The sequence below is a fragment of the Aulostomus chinensis genome, chromosome 8 (assembly GCF_037954235.1).
Source record: "Aulostomus chinensis isolate RoL2024-O1b breed Wild chromosome 8, RoL_Achi_v1.0, whole genome shotgun sequence".
Lineage (NCBI taxonomy): Eukaryota > Metazoa > Chordata > Actinopteri > Syngnathiformes > Aulostomidae > Aulostomus > Aulostomus chinensis.
This window is the reverse complement of record NC_141327.1, coordinates 26,262,715-26,284,039: the sequence shown is the minus strand read 5'-3', so window position 1 is coordinate 26,284,039 and position 21,325 is coordinate 26,262,715. Positions and strand designations below refer to the sequence as shown.

The following is a 21,325-nucleotide window of genomic DNA, read 5'->3' as shown; positions in this document are numbered from 1 at the left end:
CCCAGTCCTCACAGAGTGCAGAACAGTTATCTGCATGGGCCACACCCAGTGGATGCGGCAGAACCAATCAGAAGCCGCCGTGCGGAAAGTTCTCCTTTTATGGATTGGGGCTGCAGCACGAGCGCTATTAAAATCAGGCAATTCATTGGCCCTCCATTGCAGTCAGACATTAAACGCCGGACGGAGTATCGCCCTCAGTCACTTCGCTAAGACTTTAAGCCTTCCCTCGCACAGGTAAGAGAACTACCGGGAGCCGCTGTTTCTTTTCACTCGTATTTCACACACTTTTGTCGTGTATTTACATCTATATTTCCGAAAAATATCTTATTTGGAAACCCGGCGGTTGAATCTGTAACGGTAGGTTTTCACACCACTTGCCGTTAATCACGGCTACCTTCTTTTTTTTTTTTTTTCAAAGAGAATATTTCCCGTTGTTGTTGTTGTTGTTGCTCTGGTAATGGATAGGCTTGTCATCACCTTCAGAGGTCATGCTGCCGGTAAAGAGATACGTGTCGACATCCCGTCACTTGTCACGTTTAACGGATGGCGTGAAATGACACGGTCGCTCCTCCGGGGTGTTGCTGTCGCAGCTGAAACCGAACCAGACCGCGCGTTGGAGGGAGGGAGGGAGGGAGGGGGGGACTACAAAAAGCTTGACCTTCTCCTTTTAATTGAGTGCATCTGCTCCAGCTAATGCAGACGAGATAAGACGGATTGAAAACGACTCAACTAAAAAATCCACAGGTAGACGCTTGTAATTTCACTTTTACTTAACGCAAATCAGTTGAGTCAGAGGGTGTCCTTCTATCTATCTATATCTATATATTTATATCTATATATATATGAGAGAGATTACAGATCGCGATCCTAATGATGGACAGCAGGTGGAAGAACATTTGCCGTTACTGCTTATTACTTCACAACGGGTTTTTTTTTTTAAATTTCCCAAGTACGCTTTAAATCCTCGATGATGATGATGATGATGATGATGGGGAAGGGAGTGGCCGGTTGTCGGTGTCATTGAGTTGTAACGACACCGGCCGGGGTGCCGGCGTCTCTACGCTGCTCTCACTTTTGCCTTATATGGCTATGGCCAGACCGAGGGAGAAAACTGCCTTTGTTCCCTCAGCTCTGGATTTGGACTGGTACTTGCGCCACTGCGACATCCAGCGTCTGCTTTACATCATGACAATCCTCTGCAACCAAGTTGATGTTGGCCAGATGTCCCACATACACACAACGGTCACAGGGCATCAGCTGTGTGTGTGTGTGTGTTTTTTAAAGCTTTCTCTTCCCTTCTTGATTGTCTCCACAGAAAACTAAAAAAAAATGGAAGACGAAATCGCCGCCCTCGTTGTTGACAATGGATCCGGTATGTGCAAAGCTGGCTTTGCAGGAGATGATGCTCCACGTGCTGTGTTCCCCTCCATTGTTGGGCGTCCCAGACATCAGGTAGTTTCCGAATTACAACTAGCCTGACTAAATTTACACCGTGGTGGTTATACATTTAAATATTATGTAGTTGTTGTTGTTTTTTTTTAATTTGTATCCTTTTGCCTTCTAGGGTGTGATGGTTGGTATGGGCCAGAAAGACAGCTATGTTGGTGATGAGGCTCAGAGTAAAAGGGGTATCCTGACCCTGAAGTACCCCATCGAGCACGGTATTGTTACCAACTGGGACGACATGGAGAAGATCTGGCATCACACCTTCTACAATGAGCTGAGGGTTGCCCCCGAGGAGCACCCGGTCCTGCTCACAGAAGCCCCCCTCAACCCCAAGGCTAACAGGGAAAAGATGACCCAGGTAAACAAGGGCTGATGACGTGACATTTCCTCTCAGTTCACCTTCAGGTCCCTGAAATGGGGAAACTGTCGCTGATCTTCTGCTCAAATTTCCTCCTGCTCCTTCACCCTCCAGGTTTCCTCTCTTCTGAGCTCATCTCTCATCTCTGCGGGTGCTTCAGGTTTATATTTCTCTGTAGCATCAGGAATGAGTAGCTGCAGCATGGTCATTGCTAATTTAGTTAGTTACAGTTGATGATCTAACGTCACTGGTTACTGCATGAAGTGTAACAGTTTGTTAGTAGAGTTGGTAGATGCACTCGCTCTTATAAATCAACATGACCAATGTACAGGCTGTTATTGACGTGTGTGTGTACTTAAACCCAACCTGTGTTCTCTTTGCTCTGATGACACTAATCTACACAATCCTGACTCATTTTAGAACATCGATGACTCATCTCTCTGCTCTCTCTTTCCCCTCCAGATCATGTTTGAGACCTTCAACACCCCCGCCATGTACGTGGCCATCCAGGCTGTGCTGTCCCTGTACGCCTCTGGTCGTACCACCGGTATTGTCATGGACTCTGGTGATGGTGTTACCCACACAGTGCCCATCTACGAAGGCTATGCCCTGCCCCATGCCATCCTCAGGTTGGATCTGGCTGGAAGGGACCTCACAGACTACCTCATGAAGATCCTGACTGAAAGGGGTTACAGCTTCACCACCACAGGTGCGCACACGTGTACACATACTTGACATTGGCTTAATATCCGATGCTCTGCATGATCAAATTTAACTTTAAAATTTCTTATCTGACAGCCGAGCGTGAGATCGTGCGTGACATTAAGGAGAAGCTGTGTTATGTTGCACTGGACTTTGAGCAAGAGATGGGAACTGCTGCCTCCTCTTCCTCCCTGGAGAAGAGCTACGAGCTGCCTGACGGACAAGTCATCACAATTGGAAATGAGAGGTTCCGTTGCCCCGAGGCCCTCTTCCAGCCCTCTTTCCTTGGTAAGTTGAGTCACTGAAAAAGTACACAATATTTGAAGCAACTTTGTTCTACATAAGCACACAATGCTATTTTGGACTGCTGAGTTGTTTCAGTTTGGTCAAAATGTATAGAATTCTTCTCAATGTCATTTCTCCACAACCTTCTCACAGGTATGGAGTCTTGCGGCATCCATGAAACTACCTTCAACAGCATCATGAAGTGTGATGTTGACATCCGTAAGGACCTGTATGCCAACACTGTGCTGTCTGGAGGTACCACCATGTACCCTGGCATTGCTGACCGCATGCAGAAGGAAATTACTGCCCTGGCCCCCACCACCATGAAGATTAAGGTAAAACCCTTCTGCATTCCTCACCTGTATCCTTGAGCTCTAACCTACTGCCACCCTGTGGACTAACAGGGTTAATGCACTTCTACATCTCTACTTCTGCTGTGGCTAACACTAAAAGGGGTTTTAACAAAACTTAAATTCTTTTTTCAGATCATTGCTCCCCCAGAGAGGAAGTACTCTGTATGGATCGGCGGCTCCATCCTGGCCTCCCTGTCCACCTTCCAGCAGATGTGGATCAGCAAGCAGGAGTACGATGAGTCTGGCCCCAGCATCGTCCATAGGAAGTGCTTCTAAACAGACTTGTCAGTCCCCACCCCCAAACACACACTGCTACAAACCCAAACGACTGGCTCCGCATACATGCCTACACCAACACACTGGTGTATGCTGAGCCTTCAACACCTCTTCCCATTTCCCTCATCTCTATGGCACCATGCCCCCTGATGGGGAGAAACTCTGAAGGAAGTCCAGAGCGTCCCAGGCGGTGTGAATGTGAGGAACATGATGTCCATTGTTGTGTTTGTGTAGGTCATTCCAGATGTCTTTGTTCACCACCTTATTTGCCTCTATGAAGGTTTATTCTCTGGTGGGCCCACTGCCCAACAGACCTGTAGTATTGCTTAATATGTAAATTATGTAATCTGAAACTTGTTTTGTTTTTGTACTTTCAGCCTTAAAAAATACTTGGTCCAGTTTGTTTTTGTCAATATGCAAAAGACAAAGCTTCTACCTTGTATGAAGGATTGTGCATGAGGCTTCTAGCCTCCGTTGTACACCACAACCCAATAAAGCGCACATGTCTGAGATTCCATTCTGACTTCTTGGTCTTTTTCAGCCTGGGTTATTAGTGGACATCTTAAATCCTTTATTTCAAGTCTAGCTTTGAATGAGGATCTGGAATTATTTTTTCTATCAACAGACTTCTTTTCAGATGTCCCTGATTGGGAGGGGGCAGTGTCTTCCAGTGACAAGGCTTTGCTGGGTTGCATCTGGATGCCTCTGTATGAGGTTAAAGGCCTGGATTCTACTTTCCCTGGTTATGAAGGGCTTCAGCCATCATTGCTGAGTGGCACTCAGGTTTAATGTCAATCTGTCTTCTGTGAAAGTAGTTAATCTGATCACATGACCAGCATCCCTCAACCAAAAATGCTGTCCCTTTTTTGAATACTGGTGAAAAAAAATTAGCCATGACAATTGTGTCCATCTCATTATTGGTATAAAACTCCTTTTCACAGCAGACATGAGGGCTGCCTTTAATTAGCATGTTACCAGTTCCATGGATCTGGTATGTGCATGATGGTCACTCAACATGGATTCCTGAGACAAATTGAATAGAACCATCATAGGAATGGTTTTATTTTGACAAGACAACATGTTGGGCAGCACAGTGGTGCAGTGGTCAGCACTGTCGCCTCACAGCAAGAAGGTTCTGGGTTCAGGATCTTTTGAGGGATCTTTCTGTGTGAGTCTGCATGTTCTCCCTGTGCCTGCGTGGGTTCTCTCTGGTACTCCGGCTTCCTCCCACAGTCCAAAGACATCGAGAGGGGACGAGGTTAATCCAGACTCTAAATTAACAGTAGGCGTGGCTGTGAGTGTGAATGGTTGTCTGTCTATATGTGTTGGCCCTGTGATGGACTGGTGACCCGGCCAGGTGAACCCTGCCTCTCATCTGAAGGCTGCTGGGATTGCGACCCATAACAGGAATAAGGGGTAGAAAATGCATGAATGGATGGATGGAAAATAACATGTTCTTACATGAGCAAAGTTGCTTCTCTCTCCCTCTCTCTCTCTCTCTTTCGCTCTCTCTCTCTCTCCCCCCCAATCTGGCTAATTATTTTTCAACAGTGACCCTCCTTATTTTCTAACATCATGTCTGATATAGTCGTATTAGTTACCTTTCCAGGTAAGGAGAGAGCACCTAACATCATCTGAATGCTTAATCAAAGAACTTCAAGTTTGTCATTTTAGAAGTTCACTGGATTCTTAGGATTTTTAACTATATTTAGTATTCTTACTATCCATAATAAAATCCTAGTTTTGGGAATGTTTATCCAACTTGATGCAATTTTTAGCAACTATAATTTCTGTAATAGTTCCCACGTAAATGGGCAAACTGTTGTGAAAAAAGCAGGTAGTTTCCCAAAGAAATTTGCAATAATTGTCCAATGCCTCACAAATGTTACAAATTCTCATAAATTGTGAAACATGCTCGTGTTCTTTTCTTTAAATTTTTCTAACACGAAAAAAGAAAAAAATTGCATAGAGCCGGTGTTTAAGCGAATAAAACAATGTTTTTTATTTCCTTTTATTTTTTTCCCCTCAACCATCGTTAACATTAAATTACAACAGAAGACCGTAAATACGAGATGGCAGATGTTTATGGATATTTTTCTACACCTTATTGTCTGAAATCTTTTTTTTTAACATTTATTCAAAGCAGCTATGTTATATATTCAAAGTATAAATTGCAGCGTTTCTTTAACTAGTAAGAGGTTGGTACAAAAAAAAAGTTTTCTATACCGGAAGTATGTGCGTTCCTGAAAGACTTCCGTCATTGTGCGTCGGCGAACATCATCCGTGTCGCTATATGATCGTTGTCCAACCGATGTTGGTTGATCGAAACATGTCTCGCTGGGGGGGTTAATGGACATTCAAAATCCTGACACTCATGAGCGGGAGTGAGAGGAGAATGTCAGACGACATGGACCGAGAAATTACACAGGTGAGAGGACCGCTGACGAGCCTCGACTCTGATAACGGCATGCACAGCAAGTAGCTAAGTAATATCCTGTGTTCGCTCTAATTTCAGGCAACTTTCAGTCGTGTTCGCACAGACAGCGTGATAAAAACATGTTCCTGGATTAAAAAATGCTTTTTGTTCGTTTTTATGGAAATTCCCGAAGAGCAACAAGACCCATTTCTAGTGTTTGCATACTGCACATTCGTGAGGTGCCTTCAATCAAGATCACAAAAACTCGGTCTTTGAAACATTCACGTTTCATTTGAGTGTATGAATTTCCAGAACTTCACATATAGTGATTAACTAAGAGAGTTATGATAATAGAAGGCCATTTTTATCTGTATTGTTGTTGTTTTTTTGAAAGGCTAACACCCATGTCATAAAATAATATTATGTGTAATCATGGGCTGTGTTTATAATCAGGGTTTATGTAATTTTACCATAAAATGTGTGATGCTTAAGATGTCACATTTTTAAAATGATAAATGGATAAATGTAACAAATTAATTACTTGTTGCTGTTGAATACTTTTATCACCTACCACTAACTAGTGCTTGATAAAAATCTCCCGTCTGTGAACAACCTTTTCACAGCAGCCATTTTGATGTGTTTTTGCAGAGTAAACGCAACGCTTTTTCTTTTAAGGTGTTCTGCCCGCTTGGAATGATCTTGAAATATGACGTCATAATATTTAATTTTATCACTTAAACATTCGTTTACCTTACAGTGACAAGTCAAAATGGCCGCTGTGAGACATTAGATATCGACTTGTCACTTTTAGAGCCACGATGAAAATGAAGTTAATGGCTGACTGACGCTTTGTTCTTCTCAGGTGATATGCAACCAGGACACGATGGCGTCTCCCTCGGTAGGAATGTCAGATTTGTCTGATGAGATCTTGCTGTGCATTCTCCGTCATGTTCCGGTCTGTGACCTGCTGATGAACGTGGCTCAAGTCTGCCAGAAGTTCCAGACACTGTGCCATGATAAGACCCTGCTTGCGCATGTCAGCCTGTCTGATGAGTATATGGTAAAGCTGTCTTAAGATCACTTTCGTATATTTAATTGCATTTTTAAAAAATCCTCATGTAATTCATTGTATCTTTTTATCTCCTCCAGGTGGATGATGTATTAATTCGGAGTCTGTTGAAGCAGCTAGCCAATCAGGTGCAGTCTCTCAGCCTGAATGGCGTCTACTGGCTGTCTGCCTCTACCATGGAGCATCTTGGTCGCTGCAGGACTGTCACGCATCTTGATGTTACAGGGTGTCACCTCACGTCCCTTCGTCTCTCCCGCCTCCTCTCCTCCCTCATTCTCCTCAGATCCCTGGCCTTTGATGTGAGGTCGGGCTTCAACGCTGGTCAGCTCAGCTCCGAGGCCGTGGATCGCCTGAGCCGCCTGTCGGAGCTCAGGCAGACTCTGTTGACGCCCAGTTACGGTGTGGTACCCTGCTGCGCCCAACTCCGCAAGTAAGGATACATCTGACTATGGAGTTTGTGTGGATCATGATAGCAAATAGACAGAAAGGTGCATTTCTAATCACATCAAAACTGTGTCCAGAGTCACTTCCTATTTCGGAACATGGCTCGCTTTTTCAGAGCTGATGTGAGTCTTGCTGTTCTTGCTGTTGCTTATTCCTGTTATTCCTATTAAGGGTCGTGGGGGGGGGGGGGGGGGCTGGAGCCTATCCCAGTGGTTACAGGCGAGAGGCGGGGTTCAGCCTGGACCGGTTGCCAGTCCGTCACAGGGCCAACACATCGAGACAAACAACCATTCACACTCACAGCCACGCCTACGGTCAATTTAGAGTCTGGATTAACCTGGTCCCCTCTTGATGTCTTTGGACTGTGGGAGGAAGCCGGAGTACCAGAGAGAACCCACACAGGAACAGGGAGAACATGCAGACTCACACAGAAAGATCCCGTGTCTGAGCTGGGACTCGAACCTGGAACCTTCTTGCTGTGACAGCGCTAACCACTGCACCACCGTGCCACCTCTTGCTGTTGCATTTATGAGAAATATCCTGAATTGGTGCAGAAGCATAGACATATTTATACCACTTAAAAAGAAAAAGCCACAAGGCAATGCTTCACTTCCTGCTTCAGCAAAGCTTCCTCCTCCTTGTGAATGTGTGAAGGATCCATCCACTGTCTGCAGTATCCTGCTTATCCTGCTCAGGGAGCTGGAGCCTCCCTCTGCTGTCTTTTGCAAATTAGGAGCTCCAGTTCACCTAACTTGCATGTTTTTGGCCTGTGAGAGGAAGCTGGAGGACTTGGAGCAAACCCAACAATGCTAAATGAGAATCCACAAAAGCCCATCTGTAGTGACATTTGCTTCCTTTCGACGTGCTCACCTGGGGTCTGAAATTATTGTACAGTATATGATTGATGCCACCGCAATGAGATAAAAACTGCCATTTAGTAGCGCACGGTGAGAGGCAGATTTGGTTCTGTTCTACATTTAGATATGTGGATTATCTACAAGCAGAGATAGCAAAAGCTTGTTACTTAGCTCACAAGTACCCTGTTAGCTTCTTCCTGCCTGCTCCTAGTTGACTGTATACCTGAAATCTGAAATAGGGGTGAACGTTCACCCGAGCGTTCCAAGTCTAAGAGCCTTACTGTTTCCTGACTACAGCTGTGTGTCTCTGCTGCAGGCTGATGCTTCAGTTCGACATCTCGGATGTAACCAGAGACGGCGTCGGCGTTTGCTGCCAGCTGATGGTGGGTCAGAGCAGTGTGCCACATTACCAACAGCTGGAGGAGTTCAGTGCCAGGCTGGCTCCAGGAGAGGTGAGCTCGTTGGTTGAATATGTTGATGCGATCTGTCTCTCTGTATTTGCCTTACACTCAGTTTGAAATATGGGATTCTGTGTTGATGTCTTCAGGTCAACCAGACCTTGCTACTACTCTACCTGGCTGTGTTCAGTGTTCATGTTCCAGAGCGCCTCCGAATTTTCCTCGTGTCGATCCCCGGCCCAAACCCGGCCCACTGGCCAGCTGCTCCTTCACTGGCTCAGCGCTTGGGGCAGCGTGGTGACCTGGAGGCCCTGCAGCTTCCCCGATCCTGGGTGGATGCCTTGTCATTGAAGCGAGCCCTGGAGGGCAACAGCCCCAAGCACCTCAGCTTCAGCCGCTGCCCGGCGTTATGGCCTCAGGTGTTCCACTCGCTCCTGGAGGGAGGAGTCAGAGATGCTGCGCAGCTGACCAGCCTTAACCTGAGCGGGATCAACCACGTTCCATACTCGGAGTGTAGGAGCGTAGAAGATCAGCTGGTTGCTGGGACTATGAGTCGGTTGGCGGTTAGCTGTTGTAACCTTAAACACTTGAACCTGATGCACACACACTATCACCATGACAACGCATCTGGGCTAGAAGTAGAAACACACCTGTGTGCCAGCTTGGCCAAACTGAGACACCTGCGTTCTCTGACGCTGCCGGCCTGTGCCTTGTCAGATGGTGTAAATACACATCACATCTCTACTCAGAACTCTTCTCCGTCCTTCCTACTGCTCGGGCTAAAGAAGTCCCCTCGTGTGGGACTGCAGAATTACAAGCCTGACTCTGAGCCTGCTCAGTCGGGGGACAGCACTTTAGGGCTCGCTCAGCTCTCATCTGGTTGCCATTTTTTAGAGACTTTAGAGATCATCGGCCCAGGTTTTGCCTCGACGCTGCCACGACTGGAGCCCTGTACTCGTGCGAGTGTGGAGCCCCGCGGTATGTGTGCGTGGGCTCGAGGAGTCGGGGATGCACACTTAGCTGCTCTTGAATCTCTGCCTCGACTGCAGCGTCTGACTCTGGCTGGGCTGCCTGGCGTCCTTCGGGGGACGGGGCTGGTGCAGCTGGTCAGGCAGTGCAGGGATCTACGGGTTTTGTCGCTTGCCAACATGGGATCCTTAAAAACCATGAACTACACCGCTGCCTTGCTGGATGCTCTGAAGCAGTGCTCACAGTTACAAGAACTCAGGTTAGAACATTGCTTCATATTTACTCTTAGACTCAACTGAGTCAGCAGTCCCTTCAGCTCTGAGTTTAATCCTGTGAGCAACTTAACCTTGACCAGTGTTTGGACTAAGATAATTGGTATTTGTCCATCTGAGCTCTCAGTGTGGTATCACAATGCAAATTAATGGCATTGTTTTCCTTTCTTGGTGCCTTTTTTCACTTGTGAAGGGATCTGTTGAGATTAGAGTGGTTTAGACTCCGATAACAGTCTCAGAAATGTAATCAAGTCTGTTTGCCCTGAAATGGGACTCTGCCACATCTCAGCGAGCTCATTTTTCTCTCAAATGCAGGAGTAATACTTTTCTTTCTTGCTCTAAAACAGAAGCTTGTACCTACACAGGAAATTGTGCTGTGCTTGAACGGGCAAACGCTCTTTAGAACGGTGAAGAGGAATTGATTTCATGTGTGGAACGGTCAAGCTAGCACAATGTCATTTACATCAGATCATCCCACCAATAAAAAGCTGCCAAGGTCAGATTTTTTACACTCTAGTATCGGATCAGAACTTAATATCAAAATGTGAGAAAGGAAAAAGTCGATCTTGAACACCTCTGGACGCTTGGCATGTTCAGCTTAACTTCATTCACTTAGCAGTGTAACAGAAGATATCTGAAGATGCATATGAATCAGTTCTAAATCTGCTCTGTTTATTGGCAGATGTATCCGTTGTCATTGTTATAATGTACTTTATATTGTCTTTAGGTTAGAGCAGCCCTACCTGAATGCCAACGCAGCTTTCTTCGAGGCTCTGTCCTGCTGCTCTCGTCTGCAGCGCTTCTGCCTCGTCTCCCGCAGCGGCACCTTTGACCCATCAGCAACTGAAACCTTCATGGAGCGTTGCAGCCATGTCATCATGTGCCACATGTTCATGGGCGGCACCCTGGTGGCTTGTCGGACTCTCCAGAAAACTCTCCTCGACAGGTCTGCTGTTGGTATCCCACAGGAAGCAGAACGCACGCATACGTCCGCCAAATACAGGGCCGATGCGCTCATGAGAAACCGCGAGAAGCCATAAAACTTAGAAAAACAGCAGTTTCCGGATCTGGATTCATTTTTGAAAAGTGCTTCTCCAATACCTGCATATCAGAATATCTGTGGTTCACCTAAGATCAGCTGAGAAAATTCTCTTCTGGGCAGTTTTAGTTGACTTGATACATTTTTATATGCAGACTACATCAAAATGAATTTGAAGTTACAAGGTATAAAGTTAAAATATGACGGCGATTACTTGGTTTTTTCAGAGAATGTGTGATCAAGAAAATGTTCTCAAAAGGTTTGGAAAAAATCCAGGGAAAGTTCTGGGAATTTGTTGGTGAAAGGTATATAAACCCGGCAAATAGCAACTACTTTTCTCTCCCCCTCATAGATTCTTGGCGGAGCGCTCGGCACTGAGCGTGGTCATCTACCCGTTACAGCATGAGGACCTGCCTTCAGTCATCAGAGACATCCCGCTAACTCTGCTGGATCGGATCACTTTGTTCCAGAGCCACGTGGCGCAACCACCTCATCTATCACCATGGTGACATCATCACCAGGAAACTTCAGTGATTGGTGCTGAGATATTTTCACCTGCAGGAAATAAAGTTTACATTTGAAAGACTGACAGACTGCTTGTCATCCGCTCCGTCATTTCTCTCACATGATCTTACAGTTCTTCAAGTATACATCGGGAGTGCTTATCTACATCTACCTGACATGGAAGTTTATTCATCTGCAGATTTTTTAGCTGTATATAAATATTTCTTCATGAAAAATATTCTACCTTTTTTTTCCCTGATTAATGATTCAATTCTGCCACGATTCTCTTCATGAGATATTTCTTTCCTTTTTTTTTTTTTTGATATCCAGGCAAAAATCGATTTTGAAAAATATTGATTTGCTGACTTGAACACATAAGTTACCTCATTCATGTTGTATCAAACCATGCAGACTGCCATTGAAGAATGTAATTTTTTTTTCCATGTTTCTCAGTATTTTATTATGAGCAAAACATTTGCAAGAATGCATGTGTGGAAATGTCAAAAATGTATTTGTAGCAAACATGAAGACAGACATTAACAATCAACCTCTGCAACAAATTTGTATGTTTTTTCTGTAGCAGTTTAACCGACTATTATCCCATTATTATTCATGTACACAATAAAAAATATCAACATTCCATAGCATGAAAGTAGAAACCCACAAATCACAAATATTAGCACCAAATACAAAGGAAATAGCATTTTGATAACTGCATATTCATTGAATTTCTGATATTTAAATAATCATTAGAATTTCTCTGAAGCTGCACATGCAGAAGGAAGGCATTCATATTGATGTTCATTCCAGCAGAGCTCTCCAGCTGTCACACGTCAGTAAAATGAGTCCAAGTGCATCGTGGCGTTGACCCAAGTCGATCTCAAGTGCGTGTCCTCCTCCCTCAGTTGAGGGCGTAGTTGAACTGGTTGGAGAACTTGTCGTGTTTTCTCCTGTCAGCTTTACTCAGCACCTGCGCGACCCTGCGCATGGTGCTCTTGTTGAAGACTCGTTTCTCCAGCCTGGAGCGGGACGTGTTGGCACTCTGCTTCAGATCGCTCAGGTTGGGATACTTCTTCTTTCCTTTCCGTTTTTTACCCACTCGGTCGGAACCCAGGTTCTCTCCTGTTGCTGCCTCGATGTCTCGCATGAGCTCGGCATCCCTCCAGTCGGGCTGCTCCTCCCTCTTCCTCCTCTCCTCCCTGACTCTGTCCTCTTGTTTGCAGGGTCGACCCTCTTCATCTCGGGGAATGATCCGACCGTGGAAAGGACACTTGACCCGGTCCTGTCTCATACACAGCTTCCCATCGCCCAGAGGTGCTCGACAGTGGTGGCTGACAGGAGCGAATCTTCCAGGGAAGGAGATGTATCTGCTTCTGCTCTCTGCCAACAGCTCCTGGTTCTCCACCTCCTCCTCAGTCTCAGCTGGAACCCAGAACTGATGCTGAGATGTTGACTTGATGATCTTACCAGCATTGGGCTGCTCCTGGCCCCAGTAGTACAGATCCAATCCGAACGGAACCACTGGAGCATCAGCAGCCTTCTGGACCGAACCCGCCTGAGATGAACTGGGACAAGGGGAGCTGCTGGAGGCTGTGGACAGAGAGAGGTTCTTTCTGAGGAGACGCAGTGTGGCAGCAGCACAGGTCGGATCCTCTTCCTCTTCTATGAGCTGTTTCAGTCTCCTGGAGGAGGAGGAGGAGGAAGACTGAAGTGGAGCTGGAGCAGCAGGTTTTTTTGGCTTTTCTGTGGCATGTGCTGCTGCTGCTGAGGTGGAAGGAGAGGGCTCCAAGCCATATTCAGCTCGTAGATGCTCTGGGATGTGTGGCTCATAGCCCTCTTTCTCTGGAACCTCATTGAAATCATCATCGTCCTCCTCGTCTGATGAAGTCATCATCACTCTGCGTACCCGGGTACCGCGGTCAATATGGAGCTCTTTGTGTTTCTGCAGGGCCGCCTCCACAGACCTCTTCAGATCTAACGCTCTCCTCAGCAGCTGCTGCTCAGCTCTAGACTTGGTGAAGACCTTCACCCAGCCCTGCACCGCTGGGAGGTGTTTGGTTGTTAGCAGTCTATGGAGGTCCAACACGGTTGAAAGCACTGCCTCATTATCCTCTGTCTCCTTCACATGAAGACCAGGACTGAGGTTCAAGTCCAGGCTGTACGAATGTGAGATGAGCCCAGAGTTACGAATTAAGTCCTCACCAAGAGGCCCATCGTCATCGTCTGGTCCTTCACTCTGCCCATCCTCCATCTCTCCCTCTTTTTTATCCTTCCTCTCCTCTTTCTCAGCCCCCTCACTCTCTCGTGTCTTCCCTCCTCTTCCCTCATCTGTCAGGTCTTTGCTGCAGCATGGTTGTTCTTCATCAGATGCAGATACAGAGGCTGGGTGGGTGTTTGGAGGACTGCTGCTGTTTGTCTGGACGCCTGTGAGGTCAAATTCAGGGAGAAGCAGCCTCATGCAGGATTCCATCTCTGTTAGTGCCACCTCAATTTCCTGGTAGGACTCCTCCATGTCTTTGGTGGCTGCCTCCACCCTGTCCCTATAGATCCTCTCCATTCTCCTCTGCCTCTCCTCCTCCCTCCTCCTCTCTGCCACTGTCCGGGCTTCTGCATCTTCAAAGTCCACCTTCTTAACCTGTTTGAGGAAGTGGTAGCCCAGCGCCAGCTTCTTATACGCTGACCCATAAGTAGCCTGCCATGACTGGATGGTCTGGATGGCCAGTGACTTCAGCTTCTTGGCTACTAGTTTAGGAGGAGGGAGCGGCTGTTCCAAGTCAGTCTCAACTGTCAACTCCAAGAAATCCTGCAGGTTGTCCACCAGGAGGGTTCTGAAGTGGTGGGATCTGGAGAAGAGCTCACTGGTTATCTGGAAGGCTGATAATCGGATCTCGGCGTGTTCTTGGTTGAGCTGGGACATCACCGAGTGGTACACATGCTCGATACAGTCATTAGAAGCTTTACAGATCTTCTTGACCTCCCTCATCTTGTTCTGGTTAAGCTGGGGCTGACCTGATGTTGTCAGCTCCTCCACCAGCTCCGACAATCGGTCCCTTTGTGACAGCTCCATCACCAACGCGACTCGGGGAAAGTGCCGGCTGGTGGTTCTGCATCAGCCGTGGAAGTTTTTGTTCATTCATTAATAACAAAAAAAATCAGTTACTCTTTTTTTTCTAGGATTATTAGCCGTGTTTACCTGATATCGACCCAGGAGGATTCCAAAACACAGGGTACTCAAGCAGCTACCGGTGATTGTGTAACTGGGTCTGGTTTCTTCGTCTAGTATTTTATGTAAACAGTTTTTGGCTCGTTACCGCCACCTTTTGGATTGGAATGTGGCTTGAAATGGTCCGGGCTCTAAAAAAATACAAAAAATATAATACATGTACTCACTCTTATATACTCAAATGGTATAACTTCAATTACTGTAAATTAATTCAAACACCATGTCTGAGTAGGCTACATTTTACTCCCTTTCGTCCCTGAAGTTCCGGCACACAGTTGAGTTTCCTCATGTTACACGGCGATGATATGGAGCTGCACAGGCCCAATAATCAATGGCTGATAACGTCGATCACAGTGTGGAAACTTTAACAGCCTTTTCGGCGCTGCAGTTCACTCATTAATAAATCCACATGATGACATATACACGTTTGAACAGTGACAGGTTACTGTCAACCTTTCACTGACTCTTGACATGATGTTTTTCGACGCCTGTTCGCTATCTACTACTCAGGCCTCCCGGAGTTTTCGTCATTGACCATCATGGTGAACTGCGCACCCAACATGCTGCGAGCCCGGTAGATGACATCTCCTCAAGTTTACAAGTTGTAAACCGCCTTGTTTGCTCGTAGTGGGACTATTATGTGATCCAGTGGTTAGCTTCTTGCTAGCTTGAGACAATCGTGGATATGTTCTCCTCTCTGGTCCGTTCATGCGGCCGAAACGGGAAGAGAATCTCGGTCCAGGTTGCTAATTTGTACCGTTTTCCACCAACCGAGTTCGCAGTCGAGAGGACTGTGACGGAGACACAACCACCACCACGCTCGTCCAGGCACTTCACAACCACTCAGTGGACGCTGTCTCACGGACAAACCATCAGGTGCTTCTCGGCGTTTGTCCCAGGGGATGCGGACCCACTTGGTTCTGCCCCAGAACCAGAGATAGACTTCGGTTCCCTGTCCACCGACATATCCTCCCGGAGGTCGTTCAAGAAAAGCAGCCCAGACATTCGAGACTGGAAACACCAAGATGACGAAGAAGACCTTCAGCCTAGCCCTCGCTGGAGACCCAGGAGGAAAAACACACCCTACTGGTACTTCTTACAGTGCAAGAAGCTCATCAAAGCCAGCAAGGTTGGTTCGGGTTTTTCCTCTCTCTGCCCAGCTTTGATTCTCCTCCTCCGTGCGTGTGTGACCTCGACGTGTTCTCTCTCAGCTGCAGGAGGCGCTGGAGTTGTTCCGCGTCGACATGCTGCAGGGGGAAAGGCTGCAGCCGGAGGAGTTCAACTACACCGTCCTGATCGGAGGCTGCGGCCGGAAGGGGCAATTAAAGCAGGCCTTCAAACTCTACAACGACGTAGGGACGCTGTAGTCACGTGTATACACACCACGCTTGTCAGGATGCAGTGGAGTGCAGTGACTGACTGATGTTTCCAGTATTAATTTCCTCTGCACTCAAAGAATGTCACCTTTTTTCTGTATTAATATATATTTTAGATAATTTATTACATGTTAGTTTTCATCTTACAAAATGTAAGAATTCCAGAAATAGGACAATAAGAAATAAATACAAATTAAAAAGTTAAAAAAGGAGAAAAGAAAAGATAAAACAGGAAAATAAGACAAAACCAGAGGGGAGGGAACATCACCTGTAAGACCCTGTATTACATGAAAGTATACAAGTTACTGACATGTTGAAATATTAAGAAATATTTGCAGTATAATACAGCGACAACTCAATCCTCCACCTGTAAATTCAAGAGAAACATTCTAAAGGTCAATCGTATTATTCTCAATATGTCTCAAGAAATAAGGAGTTGGAAAGTGTGTAAAAGTGCTGTGTGTGTGTGTGTGTGTGTGTGTGTGGTGTCTAGATGAAAAAGCGAGGTCTGAAACCTACAGACGCGACCTACACTGCTCTATTCAACGCCTGCGCCGAGGCTCTATCAAAACCAGCAGGTCTTCAGCAAGCACTGAAGTTGGAACAAGAACTCAGTCAAAAAAACTACCCCCTCTCCACCATCACGTATCACGCCCTCCTGAAGACGCACGCCATCACCAACGACCTTCAAGCCTGCATGCACACGTTCAGGGTAACACTCACACACATACCTACGTGTGTGTCATACAGAAAGTGGATCAACTGATTTGTTTGCGCTCACGTGTGTGTGTGTGTGTGTGTGTGTGTGTGTGTGTAGGAGATGCTGCAGAAGGGCCACGCTGTAACTCAGGAGACGTTCCACTACCTGCTGATGGGCTGTCTGAGGGACAAAGATGTGGGCTTCCGTCTGGCTCTACAGGTAGAGTCGTGTTTGTGGGGCTCGATGCAAGAGTCGACACCAGAGGGGAAATAAATGGATGATCTGAGAACCTTCCGTTTCAGGTTTGGCGTCAGATGCTGAAGGCGGGGATGCAGCCGGACACCCAGAACTATAACCTGCTCCTGCGGACTGCGAGGGATTGCGGGATTGGCGATCCCGTGCTGGCCTCTGACGTTCTGCTGAGGACTGACCGGGAGTGTCAGACTGGGAGGGAACCTGTGTCATGTGTGAAGTCAGACAGCAAAGATCCAATAGATATAAATCTTCTGGAGGAGCAGTTGTTCATCCAACCTGATTCACGCCGCAAAGGTCACCAGGGCAGCCGCCGTGGGGAAGAGTCGTCGAGTGGTGGACTCGACTCCACCTCCTTGATTCCACTCGGACAAAATGAAGATGCCTTGTTGCCTTTTCATGCAGCTCCTAACTTACTGGAGCTCTTTGAGGGGAAAGATGGCAGCGGCGTGATCTCCCTCGGCACCATCAATGGAGCATCTGATAGGCTCGCCCTGATTGGAGGAGGTGAGGGTTTCCTGGAGAAGATGGTTTCTCAGGGGCTCAGACCAGACCTGAGAACTCTGACCCTGCTGGCCGATACCATGGAGCATGACTCCCAGTCCCTGCGCCTGCTGCTGAGGGCCGCCAAGCAGCATCAGGTGAAGGTGGACGTTGCATTCTTCAACTCTGTGATTCGCCAAGCAGCTAGAGCTGGGGACTTGGATGGAGCAAAGGTACGCGCACACACATACACACACACACACACACACACACACACACACACACACACACACCATTCCATTCCAAAGCTTTGCTGGATCATGAGACGTTCCACAGTTCAAATAAATTGCTTCGGAGTACATTTAGATCAAACGCATTCTTGTCCACATCTGTTCTTTTGATAAGAAGCACTGTGCCATGATGTCAACAAAATGTCAACACCTGTAATCAGAATATTCAAGACATTCGTCTCTGGTAGCAGAATCAGTGTCAGCAGGTGAGTATCGGATCAGAACTGGAACAAAAAAAAAAAATTTGTTTCGTGTCTTTCCAAAACTTTGACAACTCAATGTGTTTAAAAAAATGTAGATGAAATAAATAAGAAAAATGACAATAAGTGCAGACTGTAGGCTTCCTTCATAAAAAGTAAAATAAAGATATAGGCATGAGACCATTTGGCCCTCAGCACTGATGTACATGGAGGCAGGGAGAGAGGCAGAGAGCTCAGGCCTCCATCCAGGGAGGGGCATCTACTTTCTTGTCATTTGAACTGATTCTCCTTCTCCTCTCCAGGCTGTGGTGGGCGTGATGCGACAGTATAACCTAAGAGTGGATATACAGACATTTGGATGCCTGGCACTGGGCTGCATGCGAAAGGAGGATGGCCTGCAGCTGCTGAGCGACATGCAGGTGATGAGACCTACGCTGGCTTAGAATTTAAAACCTCTTCTTATAGGTGTGAGCAACCAGGAGACGAATTCACCAGCTCTTTCATTCTTCCTGTCTTTTGATCGCTCATCTCAGTCCTCCTCAGGAGAGCCTGTTGTCTCATCAGCAGGGACTCTCAGATGCACTTCCAGTCCACGTAGGAGTAAAAAGTCATTGTGGATCTTGATCCCACCTCCCTGCTGGTTTAAGCTGCTGTTCAGCCGCCAGAGGCTTCATGTTGTCAGGTCGTCCTTCCGTCCGTCCGTCTGTCCGTCCTGTTTTTCATGAACAGCACATCTCTGGAATGACATGAGAGACTTTCTTCAAATCTGACTCAAGTGTTCGTTGGCTCTCGAGGATGAACAGGAAATATTTAGGTGTTCAAATGTCAAGGGAGTCATTTAACTGTTTCCAGGAGGACACTCTGTTGGCATGTAGATAACTAAAATCGTGTGTGTGTGTGTGTGAGTGAAGTTAGCTAGTCCCCCCCGTGTTCCTGCCCCCCCTTCCCTTTCCAAATCCCCATCCTGCCTCTGCCCTCGCCACCTCCCCCGGGTGGCAGCGCCGACACCTTGGCTGCAGCCACCCTCCCAGGCTCGGTGGCGCGGTGCTGCTGCAACGCCTCACACTCACTCTGCCTCCATTTGGGAATCGGACTGCTCAAGTTTAGCGTACATACACAGTCAAATGTATGTGTGCTGTTTGTACAATTCTGACGTGGGCCATTATCACGTTCAACCCTTAATAACTGTGATTAATTAATTTTTCGGGATGAGGCACTTGGGTGTGGGACTCATCTCGCCCTTGGCTCGTCCTCTGGTGACAAAGCATCTCGTATCTCGTAGCTATGTTGTTGCACTGATTCAAGATCAGCCTCTGAGTTGCATCATGACAACACCCTGCATTTAAAGGCTTAAAATGAATGCATATTTGGGATCTATGATTAGAGCTGAAGTTCGTTAACAAAACGAACTCAGTGAAAATGGAAAATAACATGTTTGCATTACCTCCTTTAGCTCAGGTTGTTTACGAGTGTGTGTTCTGCGTGTAGTACTATGAGTGTGTTTAAATGGGCTGAGCAGGTCCAGAGGGGGGACGTCTGTCTGGATTTCTTCTCGCGATGGTAAAGAAGGTGGCTGCTCTGGGTTTTGTTGAATTCATATTTAGATGCGTCATGTGATTTTAAAGACGCACGTCTGTCCTGTTCATGTTGCCACGTGACATCGAGGTGAGAACATCAAATGAACATGTTTTTTTGTTTTTTTTTCCATGTTTCTGACTTAAACCTCATGCTCCCCGTCTTCCACGCGTCATTCTGTTTTGTTTTGTTTCGCAGGAGGGGGGATTCAGACCCAACCTCTACGTGTTCTCTGCTCTGATTGGCCGGGCAGCTCGCCGCCTGGATTACATCTACCTTAAAACCCTCCTCACAAGCATGCGTGACATGAATGTGTGGCCGAACGAGGTGATCATCAGACAGCTGGAGTTTGCTGCTCAGTATCCCCCCAGCTATGACAAGGCAAGTAACTGCTCCTCCATTAAAACCTGAGCATCGGAGTCATGGACACAATGTATCGGAACTAAACGGCTAAATGCTGGGAAAAGGCTAAAAAAAAACCCGATGTATTTTTTAATTCTTATTGTCGGGGTGGAATGTCTCAGGACGTTGAGTGGCCGACGAGTGTCCTGAAAGGTTCCTGGTTCCATCCTCGTCATCAGAGCTGCACGATTAGATAATCAATTAGCTGTAATTAGCCGATATTAGCATATCTCAAATATATCTGAGTTGGCTGGAGTCCACACGTCTTCATCAGCAGATATGAACTCTGCAGGCAAAGTGGTTTGGTTTAATTTAGAAATCATATTTCGTCACCTTCTTAAAATAATTGCCAAAGTCATTTTTTTGCTTAAAACAACTCCTTGTGATGTTTTGTCTCCAGTTTTTTTTTTTTTTTTTTGTGTTTGCTGAAAAACTTGAAAAAATGACTTTGGTGAGTATTTTAAGAAGGCGATGATTTGTGCATCGTTTGTCCACTAGACAGCGCTGTGCTTCATTGATGACATTTTGGATGGTAAAATGGATTTTTTTTATTTCGCAGTAATTGTTGTATCAGTATTTTGTGTCCCTTATCTCCTCTTCCTGGTGTTTCGCCGTCTTTCTCCCTACAGTACAAGTCCAGGAACAACTATCTCATTCAGATCGATGGTTTCCGTGGTTACTATAAGGAGTGGCTGCACAGCATGCCAGCAGCCCAGGATGGCGAGGACAAGCAGGCAGTGTCACAGACAGAGACGTTACCTGCAGTGATAGAACGAAAAGCCGCAGACGGACGGACGGAGGCTCAGAGGAGCCAGAGACCAGCAGCCAGGAGACATCGTTCTCATAAAAATGACAAGAGGGGCAGCGAGGCGGCTGCTCTGTAACTGCACCGGTGAACGCACCAGAACTGATGAGGACTCACGAAGACACTCTTCCTCGCCCGTGTGGCCTCATGGACCTTCTCACAGGGGACATGATGAAGTTGCCAGATTGATGTTGTTGTTGTACAGTTCATGAAAGTTCAGTTTCAGGACATCCCTCAATAACATTTTCACTTCATCTTGCTTTCCTGCCACACATTTGGAAACATTTGTCAAAATAAAATGCTCTTCATATTCATTGAAACTAATGCGAAGCGCGTTACTGATGCCACATGTTTTACTTGATGTTTCAGAATAACTAATGCACCTGCCAAGAAGAGTTTCACATCAGGATATTACTTTAACTTCCTCTTTTCAAAACCCAAACTAACTATAGACCATGAAACTGAGGGGGGTGTGGTGTTGGCTCGTAGTCCCTGGAGCGCTGTGGTGCCTACAAATCAAACCACTGGGGTTGAGGCTGCTGAGCGAAGAGTCACAGAATGAAAATCCCAGTGAGTTCTTTTAACTGAAGAGCAATTTCCCCTCAGAGGATGACATAGCAGCAAAGCAAGA

The 21,325-nt window shown here is 46.5% G+C and overlaps 4 protein-coding genes across 4 annotated transcripts; 3 read left to right on the top strand and 1 right to left on the bottom strand.

Annotated features, from left to right (window-relative positions):
- Positions 1-93: 93 nt before the first annotated feature.
- actb1 (actin, beta 1) lies at positions 94-3,937 on the top strand. Its single transcript, XM_086211998.1, has 7 exons — positions 94-234; positions 1,316-1,452; positions 1,565-1,804; positions 2,267-2,513; positions 2,603-2,794; positions 2,945-3,126; positions 3,277-3,937. The coding sequence occupies exons 2-7, from the start codon at positions 1,330-1,332 to the stop codon at positions 3,418-3,420; spliced, it is 1,128 nt and encodes a 375-aa protein (XP_086068124.1). The 5' UTR covers positions 94-234; positions 1,316-1,329; the 3' UTR covers positions 3,421-3,937.
- Positions 3,938-5,680: 1,743 nt separating this feature from the next.
- Positions 5,681-11,891, top strand: fbxl18 (F-box and leucine-rich repeat protein 18). Its single transcript, XM_086211991.1, has 7 exons — positions 5,681-5,848; positions 6,699-6,896; positions 6,986-7,335; positions 8,523-8,658; positions 8,754-9,832; positions 10,573-10,791; positions 11,237-11,891. Exons 1-7 carry the CDS (start codon positions 5,795-5,797, stop codon positions 11,391-11,393), a joined length of 2,193 nt encoding a protein of 730 aa, XP_086068117.1. The 5' UTR covers positions 5,681-5,794; the 3' UTR covers positions 11,394-11,891.
- uvssa (UV-stimulated scaffold protein A) lies at positions 11,829-15,820 on the bottom strand. The gene is made up of 3 exons (XM_086211992.1): positions 14,849-15,820; positions 14,582-14,742; positions 11,829-14,492 (listed from the first exon to the last, which is right to left on the bottom strand). The coding sequence occupies exon 3, from the start codon at positions 14,453-14,455 to the stop codon at positions 12,290-12,292; it is 2,166 nt and encodes a 721-aa protein (XP_086068118.1). The 5' UTR covers positions 14,456-14,492; positions 14,582-14,742; positions 14,849-15,820; the 3' UTR covers positions 11,829-12,289.
- Positions 15,077-21,007, top strand: ptcd1 (pentatricopeptide repeat domain 1). Its single transcript, XM_086211993.1, has 8 exons — positions 15,077-15,740; positions 15,823-15,963; positions 16,481-16,699; positions 16,805-16,906; positions 16,990-17,655; positions 18,215-18,331; positions 19,686-19,868; positions 20,519-21,007. The coding sequence occupies exons 1-8, from the start codon at positions 15,297-15,299 to the stop codon at positions 20,771-20,773; spliced, it is 2,127 nt and encodes a 708-aa protein (XP_086068119.1). The 5' UTR covers positions 15,077-15,296; the 3' UTR covers positions 20,774-21,007.
- Positions 21,008-21,325: the final 318 nt, after the last annotated feature.

Coding starts and splice junctions, on each gene's coding strand:
- actb1 (XM_086211998.1), top strand. CDS start 1,330: ATGGAAGACGAAATCGCCGCCCTCGTTGTTGACAATGGATCCGGTATG. Junction 1,453..1,564: donor TTGGGCGTCCCAGACATCAG/GTAGTTTCCGAA, acceptor TTTGCCTTCTAG/GGTGTGATGGTTGGTATGGG. Junction 2,795..2,944: donor CTTCCAGCCCTCTTTCCTTG/GTAAGTTGAGTC, acceptor ACCTTCTCACAG/GTATGGAGTCTTGCGGCATC.
- fbxl18 (XM_086211991.1), top strand. CDS start 5,795: ATGAGCGGGAGTGAGAGGAGAATGTCAGACGACATGGACCGAGAAATT. Junction 6,897..6,985: donor GCCTGTCTGATGAGTATATG/GTAAAGCTGTCT, acceptor TATCTCCTCCAG/GTGGATGATGTATTAATTCG. Junction 10,792..11,236: donor CAGAAAACTCTCCTCGACAG/GTCTGCTGTTGG, acceptor TCCCCCTCATAG/ATTCTTGGCGGAGCGCTCGG.
- uvssa (XM_086211992.1), bottom strand. CDS start 14,455: ATGGAGCTGTCACAAAGGGACCGATTGTCGGAGCTGGTGGAGGAGCTG.
- ptcd1 (XM_086211993.1), top strand. CDS start 15,297: ATGTTCTCCTCTCTGGTCCGTTCATGCGGCCGAAACGGGAAGAGAATC. Junction 16,700..16,804: donor CCTGCATGCACACGTTCAGG/GTAACACTCACA, acceptor GTGTGTGTGTAG/GAGATGCTGCAGAAGGGCCA. Junction 17,656..18,214: donor GGGACTTGGATGGAGCAAAG/GTACGCGCACAC, acceptor TCTCCTCTCCAG/GCTGTGGTGGGCGTGATGCG.